The 13,071-nt window shown below is 37.1% G+C and overlaps 1 protein-coding gene across 1 annotated transcript in view; it reads right to left on the bottom strand.

The window, feature by feature from the left end:
• The window catches only part of USH2A (usherin), a 580,026-nt gene that overhangs the window by 360,724 nt on the left and 206,231 nt on the right, over positions 1-13,071 (bottom strand). The window contains exons 22-25 of the mRNA XM_048843172.2: positions 9,640-9,766; positions 9,098-9,199; positions 3,814-4,002; positions 3,139-3,269 (exon numbers count right to left, since the gene is read on the bottom strand). Coding sequence (XP_048699129.2) covers positions 3,139-3,269; positions 3,814-4,002; positions 9,098-9,199; positions 9,640-9,766 — 549 coding nt within the window. The remainder of the gene's footprint in view (positions 1-3,138; positions 3,270-3,813; positions 4,003-9,097; positions 9,200-9,639; positions 9,767-13,071) is intronic.

Below are 13,071 nucleotides of genomic sequence, written 5' to 3'. Positions count from 1 at the left end.
CAGGCATCAGGCTATCTTCCCAGCCCCAATCCAATCCCCCTTATTGGGACTGGAGTGGCAGGAGCTGATTAAGGCCTCTCTAGCAGCACCCTGCAACAGTGATCCATGTAAAGGAACAAGTCAGGAATACCATCATACCCAAAATGGTACCCTGGCAAAGTGCTGGGACTTCTAACCTATTTTCCAGCGCAAGTTTGTTCTGATCAAGGATCCCAATGACAGCACCATCATTTACGAGCAGCGTGCTATAAACCTCACTTCCACTCAGTGTTAACTTTTTTTGTGAGCTTAAATACACAGAGAACACTTCTGACATCCTTATGTATGTTTGTAACATCAGACTGCAAGAGACTAGAAAATGTACTCTGTACATAGCACTCCTTGAGGTGAGGGGATGAGGTGAGATGAAAATTGCTAATGGAGGCAGGGAAACATATTCAACCACACATTTCAGTGCAGTAATAACCAACTGAGTTGTAACACCTAAATTGACTAAAACGGAAAGTGACTTTAGAGGGGAAATTATTTTTCTCTTTGCTTACTTTGTGTATTTGACAGCGCTTTTTGTACAGTTGTTTCCTCTTTATAGTCAGATAATCATATTTATCTATTTCTGTGGGACTTCCACACAAAAGGGGAAAGAAAAACACTTAAAAATAAGAAAATGTGGCTGTAAAGGCACAAAAATGGTCAGGGGCAAGCATAATACCCAAAATTAAATTTAAAATTGGGAATAAGTCCCTTTAGTTGCTGTTTTCCTTTGTAAATTAGAAATATCCTAAAAATCAACACAACAAGGTGCTTTTTGTTGCTGTTTTCTAATTTATGACAGAAGTTTAAAGGGGAAAGTTTTAAATACATATTGGTAAGTGAAATGACAACTGACAGAAAATATGATGTATACAGTGTTGTTGTAGCTATGTTGGTCCCAGGATATTAGAGAGACAATATTAGAGAGATATTACTGGACCAAATTCTGGTGGTGAGAGAGACAAGCTTTTGAGTCTTCTTCAGATCTGGAAAACCAACTCAGAGCCTGTCTTCATTACCACACTAAATCAGTGCCGCTGAGATTGACGGAGTGGCGTCAATTCAGCGCATCTGGTAAAGATGCGCTATGTTGACAGGAGTTCGCTCTCCCATCGACGTAAGTAATTCACCTCAATGAGAGGCAGAAGCGTCTCCTGTCAACATAGCATGGTGCGGACACTGTGTTAAGTCAATGTAAGTTACTTCACTCCGGGGTGTTTTTTTCACAGCCTGTGCGACGTAACTTACATTGACTTAAGCAGCAGACAAGGCCTTAGAGTGTCACAGCTAGACACAAGGTGGAACAAATGGTGGTGGAGACATAATAGGCATTAATGAAATGATGGAATAACAAAAATTAATAAGATACTGTAATGTCTGGATATAAAACTAGGTAGGGTAAAACAAGGAGGGTAGAATGGATCATAGAGATGTGAGGACTAGCACAACACCCCAAAAAGAATTCCTAGAATCTAGTGAGATAATTCTGAGTGGAAAGAGCCACATAGTTGAATCTGTATGGATACAAATTCCAAGTCATGAAAATACAAACATACTAGTACGATTATACTACCAGCCTCCAGATCAGGAAAAGGATACTGAATTAACCCTGTTGAGACAGATCAAGGGGGCAACAAAAGCTAAAAAAATAATCATAATGGGTGATGCAAACTTCCTACATATAAATTGATTAAATATAACAATGGGACAAAGTATAGTGAAGCAATTTATTCTCACCCTAAATGACCACTTCTTGGAACTGCTAAGAGAAGAGATCATTCTCAACCTAATCCCATATAACAAACAGGAGTTGATTCAAGAAGTAACTGTAGTTGAGCGGCCAAGTAACAGTGACCACAATGAAACTAAGTTCAACATCCTTGGAGCAGTAAAGGTACCAAAACCCACGACTGTGACATTAACATTTAAAAACAAAGATACAAAATATAAATAATAAATAAATAAGGAAGCATGGCAAAAAGGCATCTTTGTTCAGTTCTCGTCACTCTATGTGAAAAAGGATATAGCAGAGATAAAGGAAGTTCATAGATGGCCAATGTAAATGACTAGAGACATAAAAAACTTCTCTGTGAAGAGAACTGAAGAGACTGGGGAGGTTTTACTGTACAGAGGAAACAAATAAGGGACATGTTATAGGTATAAAATTAATGATGGTGTGCAGGAATTGGATTGGGCTCTTCTGTTCACTTTCGTTCATAATACAAGAGAAGGATACAAGGAGAAATACATAATTCAAGGAGAAATTTCATAAAATTGAAAGGCAGTAAATTTAAAACTAATAAAAGGAAATAGTGTTTCTCACAATACACAATTTACCTGTAGAACTGAAGAGTTTAACAAGACTAAAGGACTGGACTAAAAAAATCCCAAACAGAGTTTTGAAAAAGAAGTAATGCTTCACAGCATAAACCAGCTTCTACCTAATGGAGATTAGGAAGAAAACTTCGCTATAGGCAGATAATTCCATAGCTGCCCGCTGCAGGTTTTCTCCCCGTACCTTCCTCTGAAGGCCACTGTTGGAGACAGGATAATGGACTAAAATGGTCCATTAGTCTGATCCAGTGTGGCAATTCTTATATTCCTATTAAAAATGGATAATTATTGCTAGTAAGAAAAAAAATTCCTGATTATGATGCTCTATTAGGGCGTGGAACAGTTTCCTTAGGGAAGTGATGGAACTCTTGTAACTTGGGATAGTTAAACTGAGCTGGATAAAGTCCTTGTAATGTAAATATACAAAAGAGAATAATCCCACACTGTCAAGGGAATGGACTTAATATAGGTCTTTTCCATTTCTAACTGATTCTAATTGCTTACAATCCAGTAGAAAATGTTGCAGTGTATGTGACATACTGATTTTTTCCCTTATTTAAAATATATACATGTATTATATTTTTTTCTTTTCAACCCTTTTACTATACATTTTAAAATGTTGTACAGATTGGTATTTGGTGAACATATATAAGATTACATGGTTTGAAAAAATAAAGAACTACAAATGATAGTGTTTTTAGGGAGAGACAGTAACAAGAAAATCTCATAAAAGGTATCTGAAAAAAAATTGTAATAATTCATTTCTGAACCTACTGCAAGGTAATCTGGCCCTTCTTTGTTGTAAACAAACAGAAGTAATCCATTCAGCTGGTCTGTTCTAAACTTAAAGGAGATCTCAAAGTCGAGTCCACCATGAAAAATATCTGAACGGAGTTCCAGGAACCCTTGAAAGACAAAACAACACACGTTTTTAAAATAAATAAATCAAAGCAGAAATCAAAAGTAAGGAAAGATGCTGCATTGCAGAGTCATTTATAGAATTCTAACAGAGGATGCTGCGTTGATGTTCATTCAGCCTTGTAAAGCCACTTCATCATCAAATGGAGCAAAAACTCAGAAAGGAGAAACAGTGCAACAACCTAATACTTCACTGTGATGTTGGCATCATGGTGTTCCATTGATGCATCACGGTATTTTGTGTTAATATTCAGTAGGTGTGCCCTCTCCTTTTGTAGGCACAATCAGCACCTGCAAAATATTTCATTGTAGTAAATGTGTGTGCATCTCAAGCAGCTGCACCTCTTGCTGACTGTAATTCATTCTGTGAGCATGAATTGCTCTTGTAAACACAGAAGCTAAGCCTTAGCCCAGCTGAAAATAACCCTGTATAAGTAAGAGTGTGTTTAAAAAGAGGACAATTGAAAAACAGGTGCGATAATTTATTCAATTTGAGAATTGATTGGTCCACTATATAATACACTATTTTACCTTTGCCAAGAAAATGTGCTCCTTCCGTAAGGACAGTGGGACACCCTTCCCAACTCTGATAGATGTTGTTTTGCTCTTCAGCATCCTGCCATTCTAAAGGTTCCCAATTTTCATAGGGATTGTGTTTTCTTTTCAAAAACACATCACTGAGACACCCCACAAAACCTTTCTGGATTATTGTCTTAGTCCCTGCAAAAGTGAAAATATCATTTAGGAAATGAACCGCCTGATATTAAAATAAAGACAAATATGCATACATATCATACTTCACACACAGATGGAGAGAGATATATGTATATAAATATCAATCTCTTTATGGATCATCTCCCTGGGTCAAATCCAGACTTTAGTGCCTGGCCAGCCATTAGGGGGAGCAGCCACCACTCTTTGGCCTGGGAGGATTCTGAACTTGCTGAACTGCTTCATGGAGGCTCCTTTACATCAACAGCGAAAGTAGCCCATATGGATGTAACAGTGCGTACATGCCCCATGAGGATTCTCGTAGATTCATAGATTCATAGAAGGTTAAGGTTGGAAGGGACCTCAGGAGGTCATCTAGTCCAACCCCCTGCTTGAAGCAGGACCAATCCCTAATTTTTGCTCCAGATCCCTAAATGGCCCCCTCAAGGATTGAACTCACAACCCTAGGTTTAGCAGGCCAATGCTCAAACCACTGAGCTATTCTAAGGGAATCCTTCTAGATTAGCACTCCTCCAATTCAGGTTTTACTTCTTAAAAATACCATGAGGAAGGGGATGCAATCAGTGAAGGGAAAGATGTGGTCTCATAGAAGCAGCTGTTTCTGAATCTGGCTTTGGACCCCAAAATCAGAGTTTCCTGAGCAGTATGGGCTCAAACTCCCCTCTCCACTCAATACAAGGAACAGGGGAGGGGTCTGGGTAGTTCCTATCCAATATCTCTAAGAAATACAGGTGAACAGGGTTTCTTGGCCCTGGCTGGGGAAAGACATGTTAGGAGATAAGAGATTGCATACATCCATTTTTCCTAACTGGAGAGGAATCTGTAATAAGGCAGGTTTTGCTGATGGCCCTCTCCTGAAAAATATATATAAGTAAACCCACTCTGATTAGTTTGTTTGCATAGTCCTTTTGAGTTACAGGGGGTTCTGAGGCAGACACCTGGGATGATTGTCTGAACCAATTTCTTAAAAGACTATGGACACGTTTTTCTGTTTTTGGTGAACTGAAATAAAGACACAGAAAGTGGAAGCTTCTTGGTTTACTAATCCCATGGACTTGCTGAGTTTTTTGTTGGTTTCGTGGTTTTGTTTTTTACCTAACCTACCAGATCAGGGCACTTTATGTAATACCTACATGCACTCATGGATTCCCCACCCCCATTCCCTGTGTGCTGCATTGCTGGGAAACACGTATGGAACAAGACTCCACAATGTGGAGGGGTGCCACCCTCTTGTGTGCTCCCTGATATCCAGCCTCATATTAAGTAGCATAGCTACATTGGCTGCACTGCCAAAGAGCCCTCTGCAGCTACTCAGGAAGGGACAGAATTTGCCCCTCTGTGTTATAACTGGATGTTTAATGACAAAAGTAAGTTTGTGCTACTTTTGATTCTTGTAAACCCTGCAGAGTTAACACAATGACAAGAGAGTGAGCTGGAGTCTACTCCAGGCAGCAAATCATGAAAGCAAGTTGTCAACTAAGTTCTAAGTCTTTATTACTGATGGTGCTATAAACTCAAAAACACTGTTTGACTTTCAGATCCCAGTGCTGTCAGTCAGGAAAAACATCCTTTTACTTGTAGACTGAGCAAACATGATACGGAGTCACTGAGACACAACAAATATGTCCCAGAATACCATTTTTACATAAAGAAAAGGAGTACTTGTGGCACCTTAGAGACTAACCAATTTATTTGAGCATGAGCTTTCGTGAGCTACAGTATGCTCAGATAAATTGGTTAGTCTCTAAGGTGCCACAAGTACTCCTTTTCTTTTCGCAAAGACAGACTAACACGGCTGTTACTCTGAAACCTGTCATTTTTACATAGTCACTTCTTAGACTCTAAGAATATGGAGGGTTTTAAACAGTGGTAAAATTGCAGTGTGTGTAATCTGCATTCTCCTTGCATGTGGACACAGCCATGTGAGGAAAGTGCAAAATATTACAATAGAAGTCCAAACTGCGGTCTGCATGGGTGAAATATACCCAGATCCTTATCTAAACAGATCATAAGTAACCCATTTACCCACTTCATTGTGTTCCATTGCTCATAGTATAATGCGCATTGTATGCAGGTGTATGAAGTAGGCAATAAAAATTCAAGTACATAAGCAATTAAGAGAAATAGTATGGTCCAGTGGCACCAGACTGGGACCCGGGATATCTGGCTTCAGTACCCTGAAGTCTTTTAGTTTCTCAGTTCTCCACCTGTAAAATGCGCATGACAGTACTTCCCAACTCCCTACACAGCAGTGTTTTAAGGATAAATACAGCAAAATTGTGAGGAACTTAGATACTACAATAATGGGAGCCATACAAGTACCTAAATTATCTAGATAGATAGATAGCAACTAAAGCTGGTGAAAACACTGTAGTGTAGCATTGTTTCCTACGCTCCAGTACTGGACTAATTACTGAGCATTGTGTTAGGAGTCACCCTACTGCTAAAGTTACTTTATTTTGGATGAGATGTGAAAAAGTCTCACTTACTTGTAGACATTCAAGAAGCCATGGCAATTTTGCACAAGTAGGGTGTTATGTCCAGTGTCCTGGTTAAATATAACTATCCATTACATTTGAGTTTGGGTAGCAGTCTACATTCCTCTACTGTTTCAACTGGACAAAGCACCTTTCTGTCCTATACAGGCATGCAGTGCTGCTAAGCTAAATTGTTGTTGCATTTCACCCTTGATGTTTTGTAGTTAAGTTCTTGGGTGAGTCAATTTGTGGGAATGAAAGGTGTAGTTTTAAATTGTTGGACGCCAAGTAATTTTGAATGAAAAATTACGAAAAATATTTAGTTTAGAGAACCAAGACATGATAGGCCAGCTCTTACCAAATGTTTCTCTTACTGCCAATACAGAAGCTTGGCTCACACAGAAGCTAAAGACCAACCAAAATAATCACAGTTATTAACCACAGCTCTTTTATTGTTAAAGAAAGGTAAAGAAAACATCAAACACCACCAACGACCTAACACAAATGTTAAACTGGTTACTTCTGCTACAGTCTATTCTGTATGTCTCTCTATGGAGAGTTTTAACAGAGATTACATCCCTAAGAACACACACCTGAGGTGTGCTTTCCTCTTTGTTAGTTAATACCAAAGTATATTGTTTTCCCAAATTATTGTGAATCCATTCTTTACTCTGTCTTTAAGATAACGAAGAATGTTTATATATGGGCAAAATAATTTTGTATCAGAGCAGGTGGACCTGTTGGTTATTAATAAATAACCAGTCAGTATATAGCTGGCCAAGTAAGCAATCTTAACTACATCCTATGAAACCAAAGAAATATTTATATCAGTTACTTATAGGAAGCCATTTAAGGAGCTGTCTTGAGACAGGCCAATTAACCAATACTAAGAATTTTAAATCCAATTAAATACCACTATTTTCTGTTTCCCAATGTTTAGCCTGTCTCCTCATGGACTAACCATTTGGTGATTAACAGGAGAAACTGTTAGTCTTTTAAGTTACAACAGCATTTCAATATTCCAACAAAATCATTCCAAAAGTTTTAAATCTAGTCCCTTGGCAATGTTTTAGCTAACTTTCTCTCATCAATCCATGTTGAAGTCTTGGAGAGGTTTCCTTTGGTTGGTTTCTTCTTGAGTCTTCTCTGTTTTTCTTTTCTGTCTTTGGCAGCTTGCTTGTAGAGATGGACAGAATGAGTTACATAGTGCTTGCTGCCTAAGCAGAGTAGCAGGGGGTGAGAGTGGGGAGCTCACTTCTGTCTTATATACACCCTTCTCCTTTTCATTAAATTGTGAGAAAACATACCTCTTCCATGCTTCTTTAGATTCAAGTTGGTTGCTGTCCCTCTTTCATTAGCTCCATGCCCTGGGCCATGGCTTAGGTGACACTTTCAGCTCCTGAATATGCACTTTGTTTAATGAATATACAACACTTCTTTAATTGTCTTTGTTCTTGTGGCCAGAAAGATCAAGACAGAGTTAAAACTAACTTAAAAAATTTTTTTTTCTTCAGTTCATTTTCTGAGATATTTTCAGTTTAATAGAGTTTGATGGAAAACAAAAATCTGTTTTCCAAAAGTCCAAACATGCCTGTTTTTTAGGAGTTCTTAGAAAGAGCTTTTCAATTATACCCAACTTGACCCTTTTCTGAAGGACCTGGAGCTGGGAACCAGAGACAGCAAGGCCCCTCTTGCCATACCACAGAGGGCAACACCACTGAAATTATGATTCTGTAGATTTTTCTGAATCAAATGACACTTTTCTTACCTTTCTGTCACTAACTTGCCCACGGAATGAGATTTTACTACTTTATGCTCCCAGACAATGTTTGTGTGGCTTTAAACTCAGGTTTTCCTTTGAAAAGAAATGGGGAAGGGAGATGGTATAGCCCCACTTTACCTCTAGATTTATTGCTCTGATAACACAAACCTGCATTCCTGTCACAGTCAGGTTTCTTCCTAAAAATGTTTATGTGGTAAGTCTGCTTGATGTTTGCTTGTGCTTGGGACACAGAAGTAGAAAACATCTGGAATTTCTTCTATTAGCTTTAACAGTTTTTAACATAATTAGCTAAACATGTGTATTGTCCAATTTCTAAGCATCCTTGCTATAGCATGCTATTAATATTCAGTAAAGGCACAAAGAATTTTGTAATGACAAAATTATTATAACTAAATTTTTATTAATATTGTTTTTGCATCAACACTGAGGTCTCTCCCACACAATATATATTTATAGTTATGAAAAGTACTTTGGAATCCTTATGATACATAAATTATGAAATGTGCTCACATGCTTTATGTATATGTTACTAACTTAAATGTATGTATCCTATATAAGTCAACATATGCGTGAAGTAATGTTGCTTATATTGCTAGTGAACTCAGCCAAAAAGCAATTTCTATAATTGAAGATGAAAATACAAGAAAATTTGTGAGAATGTATTTTTGATTAAACAATTATCTAAATAATTATGGAAATTAAGTGCTGCCCTCGGGTTCCTGGCAAATTATCAATGCAGCCCTCAGTGTTGCAAAGGTAGGTAAGTCAACCCCACTGTAGTGGATTTCAGATACATCACATGAATAAACACAACTATACTCACTCATGTCCTTTCTTAGGATAGTATAATCCTGTGGAAGTCCTCCAACAAAAACACCTGTGTTTTCCCCAATAATGGTACTACCGCTTGCAGCTGAGGAAAAACCTAAAAAAAGAAAGGGTGTTATTTTTCTATGCAAAGTTTTCAATAAATCTGTAATTTAATAGTGATGCTGTATCACATATTAGATCCAGGATTCAAATATAGTACTATGCATGCTTATATTATGCCCTTTTACACAAGCCTGAGGATGCTTTACAAAGGCATTTTACAATAGAATAACGTAATAGCAGCATATCATCAAGAAGTATAAAAAGAGGCAAAAATCCTCAAGTCTAGTATTAAAATTGCCAATGATTTACAGACTATAGCTATTGCAGAAAGACTTTATTTTGGATGGCAAGAACTGTACAATGTACTGTGACCAATTTTGTCATGAAAATTTGTGCAAATATTTTCGACACACAAAAGAGGGTAAATAGTGAAAGTGAAAGCGAGTAATATCCTGATGATAATGATATAAAGTGAAGGAATGGGTTAATTACCTGTGTACTGACTATCCACAGTGATTTTTCCCAAAGCCTGATTTCTTGTAGCAATTATATGGTGCCAAACGTTATCATTGTATTGTCTTCCACCATCATTTGTTGGAGTAACTGCCACTGCAGATCCCTTTCAAGAAATATTTAAAATATTAATAGAAGGTACCTGTGATGTTCCCCTCTCTATTTAAATTTATGCTAAAATAGTGAATAATGGTTTACACTGAGCAAGCTTTACTTATCTCTTTGTAATCCCAATCCTTGGTAAAGTAGCCTACTCAAAAGTTTGCGTAGGACTAGGGATCCAGTTTAATTGCTACTATGAGTTAGAGCCTAAATTCTTTTCTGACTTACACCCTCTGCAGCTCCACTGATTTCAGTGAGGGGGTAGGGGATAAAGTGAAATTCTGTAATATTTCAACAGACAGTTATTGGATGACTGTTACTCAGCCTGCAGTGTGTGAAATGAGTCTCTCGTGTACAGGAGCCACCATCACATTTAACACTAATTGGGATTGTTGTTTGGCAGTTTCTGTCTCTAGGTAGTCTCTCTAAGTGAAGGTCAGGAATACTTATAGGGCAGTATTGGGACTCTTGCCCTGCCATTGTTCACCCCATTCTGTGGATAAGGAGAATACTTCAATCTTAAGGACAGTCAGTCCAGTTTTTTTGGAGAAGAGAAAAGTCATATAAAAAATTCAGCAGAAAAAAATCAGAGGGGGATGGTTTTAAGATGCCATTCATATGTAAGAGATGAATGCAAAACAAATGCTAATCTAATCATGACTCTTTCCCAGTTATATTAAAATTATTTTAGACATACAAAATTGTAAATGATAAGATAAGTGAGACACACTCGGAGACCTCAATGGCTAACGTCTAGTAAAAAACTTTTCTAAATACACCAGGTAAAAGGAAAATAACTGATGCAGACAGCACGTCAAAATGAATTATTCATTTTTTTAAACAGATGTTTCTCTCATAATACTGTAGGAAAAGTGATGGTGTCATAGGGCAATTCCTAGGGATTGATGTCTGATTGGTGTTTAAATCTCCCAGTAATCCTTAATAAATACAATCCCAGAGCATTAAATTACACCTGACTTGCAGGGATAAAGTGCCTTTTTCCAAGGAATTCAATATTATTCAATAGAATTCACCCTTCAGGGTAGGATATCCCTGCAGAACAGACAGAATTTTAAGGCTACAGAACTATATACTGAACCTTCGTTGTTACTGTTTCAGTAAAACTTTAAAATACTTTGAGTGGAATCACATCAATGAAGTCAGTGGGAGCTTTGCCAGCGACTTCATTGGGACCACGATTTCACCTTTTGTTCTTAAAAGCAAAACGCTGTACTTGGGCAATGCACTGCCTATAACACTAAAAGAAGCCAGCTTAATGTATCACTCTTGGAGAATGGAACATTTGAACAAATCATTAGCTTTTATTTTTAAAATCAAGAAGTCACATTCTAATTAGCAAGTGAAGTAGCTCTCACTGGTGATTCCAATTTACATTAGAGAGATGCTGGCCTTAATGGCAAAGAGTAGACTCTTGTTTTAATGCTAGTTTCCACCTCAAATCTCAAACACAGGACATAAGCTTCTTGTTAATAGATCTCAGGTGATTAGGGGGAAGAGCAAAAAATAAATGTTTGCTATGAGGCAAGCTTGACAATGAAATACCATGAATGCTTGACAATGAATTACTGTGCTCTCTAATTATTATCACAATTCTTATGCACCCCTTATGCTAAAGAAAGAGAAGTGTTTTGCTAATGTATTATCTTTCGTACAAACACCTGAAGCAACGATTAATGATATTCTCTCTCTATGGCACTTTTTGTCTAGAGATCTCAAAGTGCCGTAACTATTTAATTAAAGATTCACAACCCCACTGTGAGCTAAAAATAATTACCCCCATTTTAAAAATGGGAAAAAGTGAGGCTAAGAAATAAGAAGTAAGCCAATTAATAATGGATAGGATGAGGATAGTTGGTCATAGTTGATTTTTTTAAATCACACTTTTATTTGTTGAGATTTTAACCACCAAAACGTACTTAGCCATACATTTTCCACTTTAATTAATGCAGATATAAAAATTGTGTACATTTTGATTGTATCTATTTCCTCCACTCTTCATATATTGCTTGTCTTATTAGGTTGTAAGCTCTTTGGGCAAGATTGTATCTTATTGTATGTGTGGTCAATGTCTACTACATTTTGGGTGCTATCAGAATACAAATAATAATAGTAATAATATAACTTGCCCAAAGGCACAGAAAGATGGAGAGGCAAATGCAAGATAGTGGCAAATCCAAGAACAGAATCCAGGAGTTCTGACTCCCAATCCCCCTGTTCTAACAACTAGACCACAATGTGTGTTCAACCTTTCCAAAAAGGACATTTCCATGCTCCTAAGAAATAAATAAAATGCCATCACTAATCAAGATAAAAATGAGGAAAGAAGATCTCTGAATATGTATTTGATGCATTGCCACTGTTGGCAGCAAGATACCAGGATAGATAGAGCAATGGTCTAATCTAGTATTCATTGTCTATCTGCCTACAAAATGCTAATATGCCAACTACAGAAAAACTTTATTAAAGAAGAGCTTTCTTGTATTTTTTTCTCCCCCCCCCATACTTGTTAATATTGGAGCAACCCTATTCAATTGGATAAACTAAATGATAGGTAGAGATGTGAAAGATTATTATAAACTGTATATCTCTTCTACAGATGGAGCTGAAAGCACGTTAAATTCATATTCTAATTTAGCCTAAGATTGCAAATATAAGTGTACAGTGGTTTCTATAATTTGGTTTAAAACTGGCTACAATTAGGCCAAATCCTGCAAAATCCTATGTTGTACCAGAAATAGGGACCATTCACAGTGGTAAAGTTAAGCGTAAGTGTTTGAAGGTTGTCGCCCTGTATTGCAATTTCCTAACAACTAGGTGAAATCAGTCCCTCTGAACAAGAAGCAGCTGAGACTTATGGATACTCATCTGTACAGTAAGTAAAACTTCCCAGGCAATTATTTAACTGCAAAAATGCTACTTTGCTTAGATAGTAGATATTAATAAAGTAAAATTACCTTTACAAATTGTTACTCTGAGGACAGATTTCATAAAACTATTTTCCAAACTTGCAAATAAACTCTTGTTTTGTTTTAGCAATAGTTACTGGCATCTCTGAAAGTAGTAGCTCATTTGCCACTGTCCGGCAGTAAATGAAAAAGATAGATCTGTAATTTTTGTTGACACCTTTGTTCTCAACTTCTCTCCCTTTCAGTGATCTTAATATTATACTGATGGAAAAAAAGGTAGTGTACTAATGCGAAAAATACTAATGTGATTCTGTTGAACACTACTATCACAACCTTTAAAGCTGCATTAGCCTAAAGGAATAAAGCTCCATTCCTTTCAAAC

The sequence above is a fragment of the Caretta caretta genome, chromosome 3 (genome assembly GCF_965140235.1).
Source record: "Caretta caretta isolate rCarCar2 chromosome 3, rCarCar1.hap1, whole genome shotgun sequence".
Classification (NCBI taxonomy): Eukaryota; Metazoa; Chordata; order Testudines; family Cheloniidae; genus Caretta; species Caretta caretta.
This window is presented reverse-complemented; position numbering and strand designations above follow the sequence as displayed.